General features: G+C 37.1%; 1 protein-coding gene across 1 annotated transcript; it reads right to left on the reverse strand.

Annotated features, from left to right (window-relative positions):
* Positions 1–679: 679 nt before the first annotated feature.
* LOC149194199 (uncharacterized) lies at positions 680–1,513 on the reverse strand. Its single transcript, XM_089407578.1, has one exon. The coding sequence runs from the start codon at positions 1,511–1,513 to the stop codon at positions 680–682; it is 834 nt and encodes a 277-aa protein (XP_089263704.1).
* Between the last annotated feature and the right edge of the window lie 11,539 nt (positions 1,514–13,052).

Genomic DNA, 13,052 nt, shown 5'->3' on the forward strand with positions numbered 1-13,052 from the left:
GTATTCCATGCAATGGCCAGCCCTCCTGAAGCTCCAGAGGCATCTACTGCCACTGAGCGACATCCTGGCCATGCTTTGGAGAGAATGCTACCTAATGTAGATCCGTTACATTTAGTTTCCTGGAAAAAACATAGTTGTGGCTTTTCCATTTTAATCATGTTTTTTAACATTCTGAGTTTCCCTGGGCTATTGATCCCTCTTAAGTTCCATGATACAAGCTTCATGGTTCAACTATTTGCAGAGGGTTTATAGTACTTTGTCAATTTTGCATACCTGCCTGAGTCTACCAGGAGTTTCCCAATCTTGATCGTTCTCTGTAGATCTGTTCTTCGTCCTCTCTTTTTGGTTTCTTTTGGGGGGTGACTACCATCCCACTGGCTTCCTGGTTGAATACCTAGTTGCTGCTGCTGATATGCTCTTGAAATAACCACTTCCAGCTTGCTGAGTTGGGTTTCTGTTATGCTGTCATATGCTTTCTTTTTGCATGCTAGCTCCAATTCCAGAATGTCTAGGCCATGCAGATCTATGCTTTCTGGTTCTTCTTCCATCTGTTGCACTTGACTACCTTCTTCCACATTAATCTCTGAGCTAGAAGGAGGATCTAGCTTTCCATCAATTTCCATGTCCTTGTTTTTCTTTGTCGGTTCTTTCAGATCTCCTGAGGGGGAATCATTGAAGATTAGGGGGGATTGGCATTTGGGGGGGGAGGCTGAAGGAGGGGGAGGGGAGGAGTATGAGGGATGGGAAGGGTTAGACTCAGAGATCGGGGGAGTTCATCTGAGGATTGAGCGAGGATTTCGAAAATGTTCTTAGAAGCTGGGCCATTGGTGCTATTTTGCTGTGGCTTAGACCCATTAGAGGGTTTCTTGTGCGCTCGCCTTCGGCTTGGGGCTTTGGTGAAGCCATCCTGAGCTGCAGAAACAGAACGGTCATGAGAAGTGGCTTTGGAGTTCAGGGGGCAGTCACGGAAAAGATGCCCATGAGCGTGGCATCTCCTGCAACGGAAGGGTACATGCTCATAGTCCAAGGGTTGAATCCACTCCTCGTCACGGTGGGAGAGACTTATCAATTCTGGTAAGGCTTCATTCAAGCGCATGAAGACGCAGATGCGTGCATAGGAAATGAATCTGCACAGTTTGGTCTCTTCTGCAGTCCTGATGTACTCCCCTAGTCCATTTCCTATGTTCTTGAGAATGTCCTCGTCCCAATATTCGTCTGGAAGTCCATACATTCTGATCCAGACTGGCGCCCAGGTGAGATCTTCCTTATCCGGGTTGAATCTAGGTATCCAGTCTCTCATATATAGGCCTGCTGCGTTGAAGAAGTGAGGCCCTATTCCCAATACCCTGAGTTTGTCCTCAATACAGTAAAAAATTACTGTAAAGAAACCCTTCGGCCCTAACTGCAGGGTAACGAATCCTTTGGGCTTCCATTTCACAGCGATCCACCCGTATAAGGCTCTTTCTGTCGGCCAGAACCCTATAAACTTCCCAATAATGGCATGATCCCTCATGAACTCGATTCGTGCATCAATCTTGTGTCCAGGTAGCTCTATTCATGGTCGCTCTTTGGCTATTGGTTTGCATGTTGTCGAGGAAACCTTCGGGATTTCTTCCATATTTTTTCCTCTATCTTGGGTAACGCTAGCTTGGTCCGTTCGTCCTTCTGTCTTCTTGTTTTCCTGCTGAAGCCTGTTCCCATTGTTCAAGATCTCCCTGTTAACCGATCCAAAGAGGAACACCTGCTCAGGATCGTGCTGCGATGGGGAGGGCTTTGACGCCCTCCCCTGAGGAGATTCCATTGCGCTGCTCTAGTACTCTGATATTCCGCTACGCAACAGTAGATTTGGACTGGTTTGTGTACAGAGCCAGAGCTGTGCTACCTGCGCCGTCGGTACTTTCCTTAGAACCCTAATCACCCTCAAGAAAAAATATTGTTACCTGAGAAGCAAAACCAAAATAAATCCAGGTAGCAAACAAATAAGTAATAATGGAATCAATATTAGAAGCCAAACTTAGCATTCCCAAAGAAACAAACAAGGAATCATTTAGGTAGCAAACCAAGAAGCAATAATGGAAGAAATATTAAAAGCTACAAAAGACACTATAATGGAAGCTATATTAGAAGCTAAAGAATATGTCATAATGGAAGAAAAGCTAGATGCAATAAGCGATTCCATGTTGGAATCAAAACTTGATGTTACTATGGAAACATAACTTGGTGCTAATTAGGAAGAGAAAAGGAAGCTATTTTTTATGCCATGCCAGAAGCAAAACATGAAGCACAACTGGGAGCAAAACTAGAAGTACAAATGAATGCAATAATGGAAGCAAGAATGGAAGAAACAATTTCTGGCACTATTTCTAGTGCTAGGTGTTAACGTGACTCCTGTTCTCAGGGGTAAGGTAGCTCAAGTGGTTGACAATGAGCTCATGATGTTGCCAAATAATATCGTGAATCCTCCCCAAACTAAATCCAATTTAGAATTCATGAAAGGGAGGATCCATTTGATTTAGAATATTTGAAATTTGTGGCTAATTGGCTTCCTAATTTGGGGCATACCCATGGGAGGCAAAGCATTTACATATGTACAATAGAGTTGTACTGGAGTATGAAGACTAGAAAAACTCTTTCAGAAAGGAATGAAGCCAAGTGATATCTGTCTCACTGGAAGGACAACATATAGGTGGAGCACAAAGCCATGTTTTTGGAACACCGGGACATAATCCTAAGACTCGCAAGAATCGAAGCACTATTAATCAAAGGAAAGGGACCAACCTCCCCTGTATGTCCTACTACACCCATAGATGTCTTAGGCTCGACCTAATGGCTTTCATGATTTTAGTTTTGATCTTAGTTTCTCATGTTTGAGCTTTTGTATGTTATTTGCTATGTTTTATGTCTCTCTATTTAAACAACAATATAAACATTGCATAATGGTTGTAAAATTTTGGACAAAAAAAATTGATATTTCATCTCCAGTTTGGTTTCCCTAGTGGTAGACTGAAACAAAAGAGCTCTTTGTATGGTTGTACATGATATAATTTCTTGACATAGTAATAGAATATCAAGATTCCAAAAAAGAAAATTATAACTCTTAATTTTATGGATATTTGTTATAATTTAAATGTTTTATAAATTGATATTTTTTCCCTGTAATTTAAAATAATAAAAAGAATCCCATGGGGTGTCTAATTGGTATTGATAGGGTGTATTTTTAAGCAAATCCATGATGTGAAGGTCACCGATTCAAAACTCTATGAGAAAAAATACATCCATATCAAGGGATGGTGTGGCTCATTCTAGGAGTGATACCTAGGTGTGATACAGATGTGATTTTGGGGACTTAGATGCCCCTGGGTCGTGGTTTCTCAAGACAAAGGTTTTAGCATGTAATCATCTCAAAACTCACAAAACTTAACAAACAAAAAAATAATAAAAAGAAAATTTGGTATTTTAAAATCAAAAATCTATTTTATAATAATAATAATAATAATAATAATAATAATAATAATCATCATCAATCATCATCATCATCATCATCATCATCATCATCATCATCATCATCATCATCATCATCATTATTATTATCTAGAGGAATCCAAAACTAGATGGTATTGTTCTCATGTGGCACACGGTTGATTCCAACTCCTACCACTATAATTTCTAGGTGCCTATGTATGCCCCTTCCATAGGCACAAGTGAATCAAATAAATTTGAACCTAGAACCTCCTCCCACATAACATTTTATTTTCACAACCATCGCAAATAGAGTTGTGCCCCAAGAGATTTTTATAAAACTATTTCAAATAGATGAAATTTCATGTATTTTATATTAATATCATATAATTAAATTAGGTTTGAAATACTTGAAAGTAGAATTAATATTAAAAATAACAATTTCATGCATTTAAAAAGTAATTTAAAAAAAATCCCACGAGGTGTATAATAGATGGCGATTAAGTGTATTGTTAAGGCACTTCTTCATGTGAAGATCATTGGTTCGAAACTCCGTGGATAAAAATCCATTCATGTTAAGGATTGGTGAGATCCAAACTAATCTAGTCATGCTAGCAAGTGGTTGGGAAAAAAATGTTCATTAATAATTAAAAGTTTAAGATGTTTGAAAGGATATAATTTTTTTAATTTAAATTTGAGAGGATATATATATATATATATATATATATATATATATATATATATATATATATAATCAATCCAATCTTAAGGTCACGCTTAAGCCAAACACCAAATTGGTGTATGAGACCCCCTTGTTTGTGGGACAAGTGACCCACTTTCGCTTAGCCATTATATATAACTAACAAAAATATAAAATTTAGAATTGGAAATAAAATGTTTAAGTTCTTATGTTTTAAGTAATAGATATACAAATTGTCTAGTGAGTCTTGGATAGACTGTGATTAAGTTATTTGATAATGCACTCCTTGATGTGAAGCCACAGGTTCATCAAATGTGGATAGAGAGGATGATAATTATCTTTCAACTAATTTTTTGTTTGTTTGTTTGTCAAGTGGTGTGAGGTCATCGAATATTAAATTAGGCTTGACCTGGGTTGAGAAACTGTGACCCACGGGCATCTCGGCCACACCAACCCTTAAAATGACTGGATTTTGCGCACTAAGTTTCCAACAAATAATCTTCACATCACATAGTAACTTAACAATACACCACATCAGAGTCTATACACTATGGGCTATCTTTCAACTATTTGAAATAAATATAATTAACCATTATCCTTTACACTTTAAAAATATAAATTATAAAAAATAATTGTTATTATATATGTATTTAATTAGCATTTAAATTTAAGATTTATTTAAAAAATAATAATAATTTAAAGATAAAATTTATTATATTATAAAATATTCTTTTAAATCTATATTGAAAATGAAATTCACTTTTTTAAAGATGGTCTTAATATAATGAAAATTTCTAAATGAAAAATTGATTTATAAAATTTAAAATAAAATCTTTCTTAATTAAAAAAAAAAACATTACTTATATTAAAAATATATAATAATTTATTTGTTTAAAAAAAAATTAAGAGAATCAAATTTTAAAAAATCAAATTTAATTAAAAATTGTATTGATTACATTCTAACCGTCCAAATCATTATTTTTCAATAAAATTTAAACTGGTCAAGTTCTTTTTTAAATCTATAAATATAAAATACTCGTTAACCTATAAAAATTAACATTTTAAAATAAAAATTTAAATGAATTAGCCATATTTATATATAAAATTAAAAAAATACAAATAGGTGTAATTAACTTGGAATTTCAAAATTCATTGGTTTAAATTTAATGGTTTTCTTTTTTTTTTCACTAGAAACATTTAATTCTATTGGAGTTGTGTACTAAGGCGGAGGAATTACGTCCGCTAAAAGTGGTTGGAATCTAGGTAAAAAAAAGTCAAAAAATCTTGTAGATGTTGTGTTTGAATCATGTGTTTGATGGTGGAAATGGATTCAACACCATAAAAAAAGTACACCTAAAATTATGAATTTTGATAGCTTTTACTTGGATTTACAAAAATCCTTGTCTGATTTTTTCAAAATATGGCTGAAATTTCCATAACTTTAAGACAAAAAAAAAACATAATTTTTAGACTATGGCTTAAAAATCATTTAATTATATAAAGTTTAAAAGAAATATGCGCAGTTATTCCTGAGAAACTAGACCTAGTCCATTCAAAGAAAGACCTGGTCCACTCAATAACCTTCAACAACACATTTCATCCCATCCCATTTCAGAGTAATTGAACGGTCCATATGTTTCCATTAATTCTTCTTATTTCTTTGCCCACTTCTACTCTTTATATAAACACATGCCATCTTTCCTTTCTTCCATCTCGTCTCAACCCAAGCTGTCTCCACATCGAATAAAAATGATGTGGAATTTTGGAATATAGATGGCATGGAAAGGGGAGATGACTCAATAATGAAACAATGTTTGGATGATGTGCTTCTCAAGGTTGAGAACAGAGAAAATCTAGATTTTTCACAAGGGATAACCCAGTAGTTTTGTAGTCGACAACTTTTAAGAATTTTCCTAAAGGAGGTGACTTGGAGGTGGTCTATGAGGGTGTATAAAGTCATGGACCCATCCCTGCAACAAAATATTTCGATTTTATCCCTAATAGCATTTTTAATCCTTTCTCATTTACCCATGAGACTCAGTGAGAAGATCCTTCCCAATTCTTGTCTGATGAAGGCAGGGGAGAAGAAAGAGGGGTTTTAAGCGAGGTGTTGGTGACACCAACTATGTCAAGATCATATTCTTCCCATGAACCCAGAAGGGCTAATATGGATGAGAACCTTTGCCAGCTAGAAATAATAGAGCATTTATGTGGGTTGGATGATAATGGCGTAATAAGTGGTTGGGAAAAAACCATAAGTGAGCCAAATGTTTCACCGGGCCTTCCCAATTCGAGCAGGAAAAGAAAGAAAGGAAAGGATTAAAGTAAAAGCGGCATAAAAAAACATGGTTCTAGGGGATGATGTGTTACTGTACAAAGTAATGGACATGAAAGAGAAGGTAATGGTTGGTAGAGCAAGAGGAAGACAATTCTTGATTAAATACCTAAGAAACCCAAAAATTATGGGGATGAATCATGGAAGGCACCCCAAATGTGGGCACACTTACACATGGATGGTTTATGATCAATTTTATGTCAGTCGAGGTAGCAAGTTAGGATCTTCGTAAAAATTGGAGAATAGACTTCACTCCAATAGTAATGAAGAGATGGAAGTCTATGTTCGATGCTGGTTGGGAAAAGGTTGACATTGTCCTGGTATGGGTGAGGATGCCAAATATTCTTCCTTAGTTGTGCATGTTGGATGTATGTAAAAGGATTGGTAACAAATTGGAAAATTTCCTAGAGTTTGACATGTCTTTCTTGGTTGATTGGAGAAATATGATGGTGAGGATTCTTATGAACATGAATACAAGAGAGGGTTTTTTGAAAAAATTGATAATTAGTTACAGAGGCTACAGTCATTTTCAACCTATATACTGTTAGTGTCAGTCTTGCCAGCCTTCCTCTAGTGACCAAATATGCTCTTACAAAGTGATTTTGAAGTGTCAAGGTCAAATTTTTTCATTTCAGTGAGTCTTCAAGCAAAATTTGGTCACTAGGCATTAGGTCTAGGGTTTGATCTCACTCTTTTCAAAGTTGCCAAAATGCCAATCTATGTCACTATTCAGCTAAGTCTATCATCATTCATAGGGTTTTCATCATCATGTCAGTGTCTAATGAGTCATTTTACACATTGTTCATGCTTCAGTTGCACCTAGGCAAGGTCATTTCCCTCTCCTAGGGTTTTGAAAGATAATTTCTCTTGAATGGTCAAATCATTAGAAAAACTTGTTTCCTGATGTTCATACACCTTCCCCTATCCTTAAATTACCTTACCAAATGCTTCCCATCACTGAGATTCCCCAAATTCCTCATTTTTGCACAAACCCTAGTTTCTAGCTACAACCTGGCAATTTTCTAGGTTTGGCCTGTGTTTTGCCTTTTTGGACCCCTTCCCCTCGCTCAATCTCTGATATTCCACTTTCCCCTGCTCCCTAACATTCCTCCCTACTTCCAAAAATTTCCCCAAGAATTTAGAAGCCTCTTATCCCCTTCATTTCGCTTCATTTCGACAAAATCCCTTGTTTCACACATCGGGATAGGTTTTACTCACATGATGTTTCTGAGCAATAAAAAATGAATTTGGGAAAAATGAGAGATTTTTTTGTCCACAACAGGCCAAGGAAGAAAAACCTCCTTCACTTTTTGCACATGTGTCATGGTTTTAGAGAAATGTCAAAATTACAATCGCCGGATTCAAGGAGGTTGGCCAAGGCACTAAAACGACGGAAAAGGCCTGATCCACTCCAAATTTTGGCCAAAGCCTTTTTGACTGAGCATGGTACTTGATTGGGGACTCCCAGCCCAAATTTCAAAAAATTTTGAGCATTTTTGGTCACTTGTGAATTTTTGGGCAAAAAAACAGGTTTTCTCCACCAACACGTCGCGCGCCGCGCGCGACAATTTCGATGGGCAACTCCTTTTCAGGAAAAATCAACATTTTTGGATTTTTCATGCAAAGATACACTTGCTCAGCAATTTCCAAGAAATTTCACCAAGTTTTGGGCCTCCAGAAGGTCAAAAAACATGCAAAAAATGACTTTCTGCCACCTTTTTGACACACAGGAAGTAGTCTTGGGAGATTGCAATTTTGGAGGAGAAAATGGCCACCAAATTCAGAAATTACACTTGGGTTGGAAAGTAGAAATCCAAACCTTTCCAACAAGCCCACGTTTCCTCATTTGGACACCTGGAAGTGCCTCAAAAGCAGCTGCAAAGGCGCGCGATGCGTTCAGGATCAAGGCGCGATGTGTTGGACAGTTTTCACAGAAATTCACCTACAGCTCAGCAAAACGCAGTTTTGACTGGATTTGACTTTTTGGAGTAGATTTTGATCTTCCTTGTTGTAAATGATGTAATTTTATGATATTTTTACACTTATTTATCTCTTCTAGAAGATTCATTCATGAGATAGGCAAAAATTTAATGAATGAATTGGTTTCCTAGATTTTAGAGGCAAGTTGTTTTGACTGCCTAGTTTTCAGTGCTCAGTTTAGAATTGGTTGAAACAACTCCTAGGATAGTGAGCTTGACCCCTAGAGGCAAGGAAAGATGTTATATTGCCTATATTATGTACTTTCTTAGTCATTTTCATGGTTGGACTCTTGAGGGAGAAAGCTCTATTGTATTACTCATTGTATTTCTGCAATTTTGGCAAAGGAAGAAAGACCAGGGTTTTGCAGTCCTTTTTGGGATTCCTGTGGTTACATGTATTGATGGTGTGTTTCTCTTTGTACTTGTAAGTTTGTTATGTGAATCATATTCTTACTTTTCCTTCTGCAAATTAGGCAAATGAAGTGTTAAAGTAGAATTCATGATTGTCATGCTCTGCTTTTAAGTTTGCTTAATATTTATGTTTTCATCTGTCTAAAGAGAACTCTTGAAGGTTTCTTGCTCTCTTTAGCTCCTCACCAGTCATTCCTATCCATTCACTTAATTCAAAGGCATCAATACATTCTCCTACTTTGCCCCAAATAACCCCTTGCAAAAACTGTGTCCAATCCCCGCACCCAAAATTGCCTTTTCCCGATTTTCCACCAAAATCCTAAAAATCTCAAATCAAACCTTTTATTAATTTACTAGCCTAAAATCAGTGTTCTTTATTGGTTATCTCACCCATTGAAGATCTCTACTGAGATAGACCAAAGAGAGCCCTCTCCTGCCCCGTAGGGCTAGCTACGAGGCTAAGTGGTTTGATGTTGCCTTGGAGTTTACCTTTCTCAGCCTGAGGTGAAATTTCAAGCGCTAACATATTGGCGACCATACTGGGAAGAACAAACTTGTTTGTGGGTTGATGTGTTTGTCTCATAAGTCTTAGACGAAGCCTGAAGTTATGCCAGGTAGCCTTCGAAACGCTTTTGCTTTGCATAAGCGGAAGTAGATAAACGTTGCTTCAGTCCATCTCCGTGAGCTTGTGAATACAACACTTCATTTGCATTTTACCCCAGTACATGTATCAAGTTCAGATCTGATTGTTGATGGTGGACAACAATCAGACACTTGAAAGGCTGAAATCATTCACTTGGCGACTCTAAATCATTTTCGAGATCAGATCCAAAGACTCCACTGGAGGATGATCCTGACCAGCAGAAACATGAAAGAACAACATGGAAAGATCAGGTATTCAAGTTGGAATTTCATCCAAGACATTTTGTTCTTTGTCATAAATTATTTCTTCTATTTTCCCAAGAATGTCAAGAAGGCTCTGCAAAGTATACTATGTTTGAGAAGAGATCCTCGACCTGCAGTTGATTCTTTCCATTTGAAGATTGTGAATACCAAAGATTTGCATGCCTATGAGCTTGATCAGGTTCCTTTTTTCGAATTTTGTGATGACCATCTTCAGATTGATTAACCTCAAAAGACCAAGACTAATTATATACCTGCTGTACATACCCCTACACCTTGTAAAATTCCAAATCGGTATAAACCTCTTGTTTTACCTTATGTTCTCCATCCTTTCCCCAAAAACTATGATCTATACTTGCCGAGGTTTGACGGTGAATGTAAGAATGTCAACGCTGAGCAACATGTGCAGAATTTTGAGTCTTTTCTAGACCTTTTTGAAGTTGATGAAGAAGATGTCAGTATAAGGATTTTTGCTCTTTCTTTACAAGCTAAAGTGAAGAGTTTGTTCAAAACCTTGCCTGATGCGAGCATCTCAGATTTCCAGCAGTTCATCAAAGTTTTTCTCGATAGGTGGATGATTGGGCAGAACCTTTTCTTGATTGTAGAAGAGTATAACCAGCTGAAAAGATTGCCAAGGGAGACAGTACAACAATTTTCGGCCAGATTTAATCAAGTTTATTATTCAATGCCAGTTGATATAAGGCCTACTCCTAGATATGCTCTCTTGCACTATCCGGGTTCCTTTGATCCAGAGATGGAGTTTCAGCTGAGAGAAAGGGATATTGCAACACTTCACGAGATGAAAAACAGTGCAGTAAATGTAGAAGCTCATCTGCTGATCCGAAGGGCACGGTTGAAAGAAGAAGAGATGAAAAACATAGATCTGGAAAAATCAACATCTCTAGAGGTAAAGCTTGACATTTTGGTAAGTGTAGTGGAAAAAATGATGGAGAAGGTCACCACAAGAAATGCTTATGATGCTCAAGCTCATGGCTCGCTGATTGAAGAAGAACAAGTTGCTGATCCAAAACATTTTGTTTTTTATCCTAGTTTTCATAGATCTGATAATGATTGTTTTGTAGATCACCTTGGTGAAGAAAGAACGATTGATATGACCTGCATGCTTGATGATATGTTTTATTCCGATGATTTTCCTCGGTTTGATCAGTATGATGATGATTATGTTCTCCAAAAAGAAGCTAATCTTGTAGATGAACCAACAGCTCATTTGTGGGAGGAGGAAGTTCATTTATAGCAGCTTGAATACAATGTTCAACCATCACATATCAGCTATGACAGTGACGAGGAAAGTGCAGCAAATTTTGAAGTAAGTGAAGGATCTTTGCCTTTTTGTTTTGATTCGTTTCAGTTCATCAGAGATAACTACCATGCAATCAGAAATCAAATGTCAACAAGTCTTGATTTGAATCATCTTGAGAGCAATGAAAATTTTGTTCAAGACTTCTCATATTCAGATTTGCAACCCCCAAAAGCCATTGATTGTCAAGTTGCAGCTGAAGACTTGGAAGTGGACACACATGATTTAATGATTCAAGGTGACTCTGTATCATTCGGTTTTGAGTCATTTCAGTTTTTGAAGGGTAGATTGCATAGTGAATATTCAAATGAACAACCTATAACAAATCAGCAATCTCTTAGTGTTAATGTTGAGGATGAGACAAATAACAAAATTCTTGAGCAGCCTGTAGCATCAGATTTGCAGCCACCAAATGAAATTGAAGGGCAGATTACAGATGAAGCTGTGGAAGACGAAATACATGATTTGATGATGCATGAAGATTATATACCCTTTTGTTTCGAAGCATTTCAGTTTATAAGGCAGAATCTTTGTAAAATCTCTCAAGAAAAATATGAACAGCTAGAAGGATGACATACATTTTCAATGGATACATTGCAGCAGTCTTTTCAAGTTTTTCATGATCCAATAGCTGATGTTTTGGATGAGGTTTGCAGTCAAAGTCTTTCTCCATTGACTACATGTGAGCTTGAAACATGTGTTGACATGAACTTGATCCGGCAGCCGGTTTCTTTGTCATTTTTAGTAGAGGTCTCGTCACAAGGCTCAGATCAATGTTTGCATTCATGGTATGAGGAGAAGAGAAGTAATCCATTGGATGAGCTAAGTTCCAGTGTGCATGAACTTCAAGATCCTTATGCAGTGTTTTTGGAGGCAGATAGAGAATTCATATCATTCAACAGATTTGTTTCTAAGCTATCATGGGAGTTTCCTTTCAGTAGTTCTATCTTGTTGGTCATAAGTGAGCACTTGTGGAGAATTCGAACAACAAACGGGATACTTACTTGGTTGCACTGGTTGTTTCATTTCACTTGATCAGGTGATGAATGAAACTGTTAGAGTAGGTTTTGATGAATAAGCTCCACTTTGAGCATCATTTCCAGTTGTCAGTTGTGTTTAAGTATTGAGTCAGTTTTTAGTTGAGTGAGAGTCAATTTGTGTCATCTGAGTCATCAATTTTCAGTCATGCATTTTAGTTTGAGTTTTTGACTACATTGCCCAAGGGATAAGGCGTTGGTCAGCTCTCCCAAAGATCTGTCGTTCTTGGGACCTCCAAGGAGATACCATCCCCATTGGAGCCAATGTTAGTTTCAGTCTTTCTAGCCTTGCTCCAGTGATCAAATATGCTCTTACAAAGTGATTTTGAAGTGTCAAGGTCAAATTTTGTCATTTCAGTGAGTCTTCAAGCAAAATTTGGTCACTAGGCATTAGGTCTAGGGTTTGATCTCACTCTTTTCAAATTTTCCCAAATGCCAATCTATGTCACTATTCAGCTGAGTCTATCATCATTCATAGGGTTTTCATCATCATGTCAGTGTCTAATGAGTCATTTTACACCTTGTTCATGCTTCAGTTGCACCTAGTCAAGGTCATTTCCCTCTCCTAGGGTTTTGAAAGCTAATTTCTCTTGAATGGTCAAATCATTAGCAAAACTTGTTTCCTGATGTTCATACACTTTCCCTTATCCTTGAAGTACCTTACCAAATGCTTCCCATCACTGAGATTCCCAAAATTCCTCATTTTTGCACAAACCCTAGTTTCTAGCTACAACCTGGCAATTTTCTAGGTTTGGCCTGTGTTTTGCCCTTTTGGACCCCTTCCCCTCTCTCAATCTCTGAGATTCCACTTTCCCCTGCTCCCTAACATCCCTCCCTACTTCCAAAAATTTCCCCAAGAATTTAGAAGCCTCTTATCCCCTTCATTTCGACAAAATCCCTTGTTTCACAC

This window comes from Pinus tabuliformis, chromosome 2_2 (genome assembly GCF_031772625.1).
Source record: "Pinus tabuliformis cultivar Carrire ecotype Pingquan chromosome 2_2, CPIR1, whole genome shotgun sequence".
Taxonomy (NCBI): Eukaryota; Viridiplantae; Streptophyta; class Pinopsida; order Pinales; family Pinaceae; genus Pinus; species Pinus tabuliformis.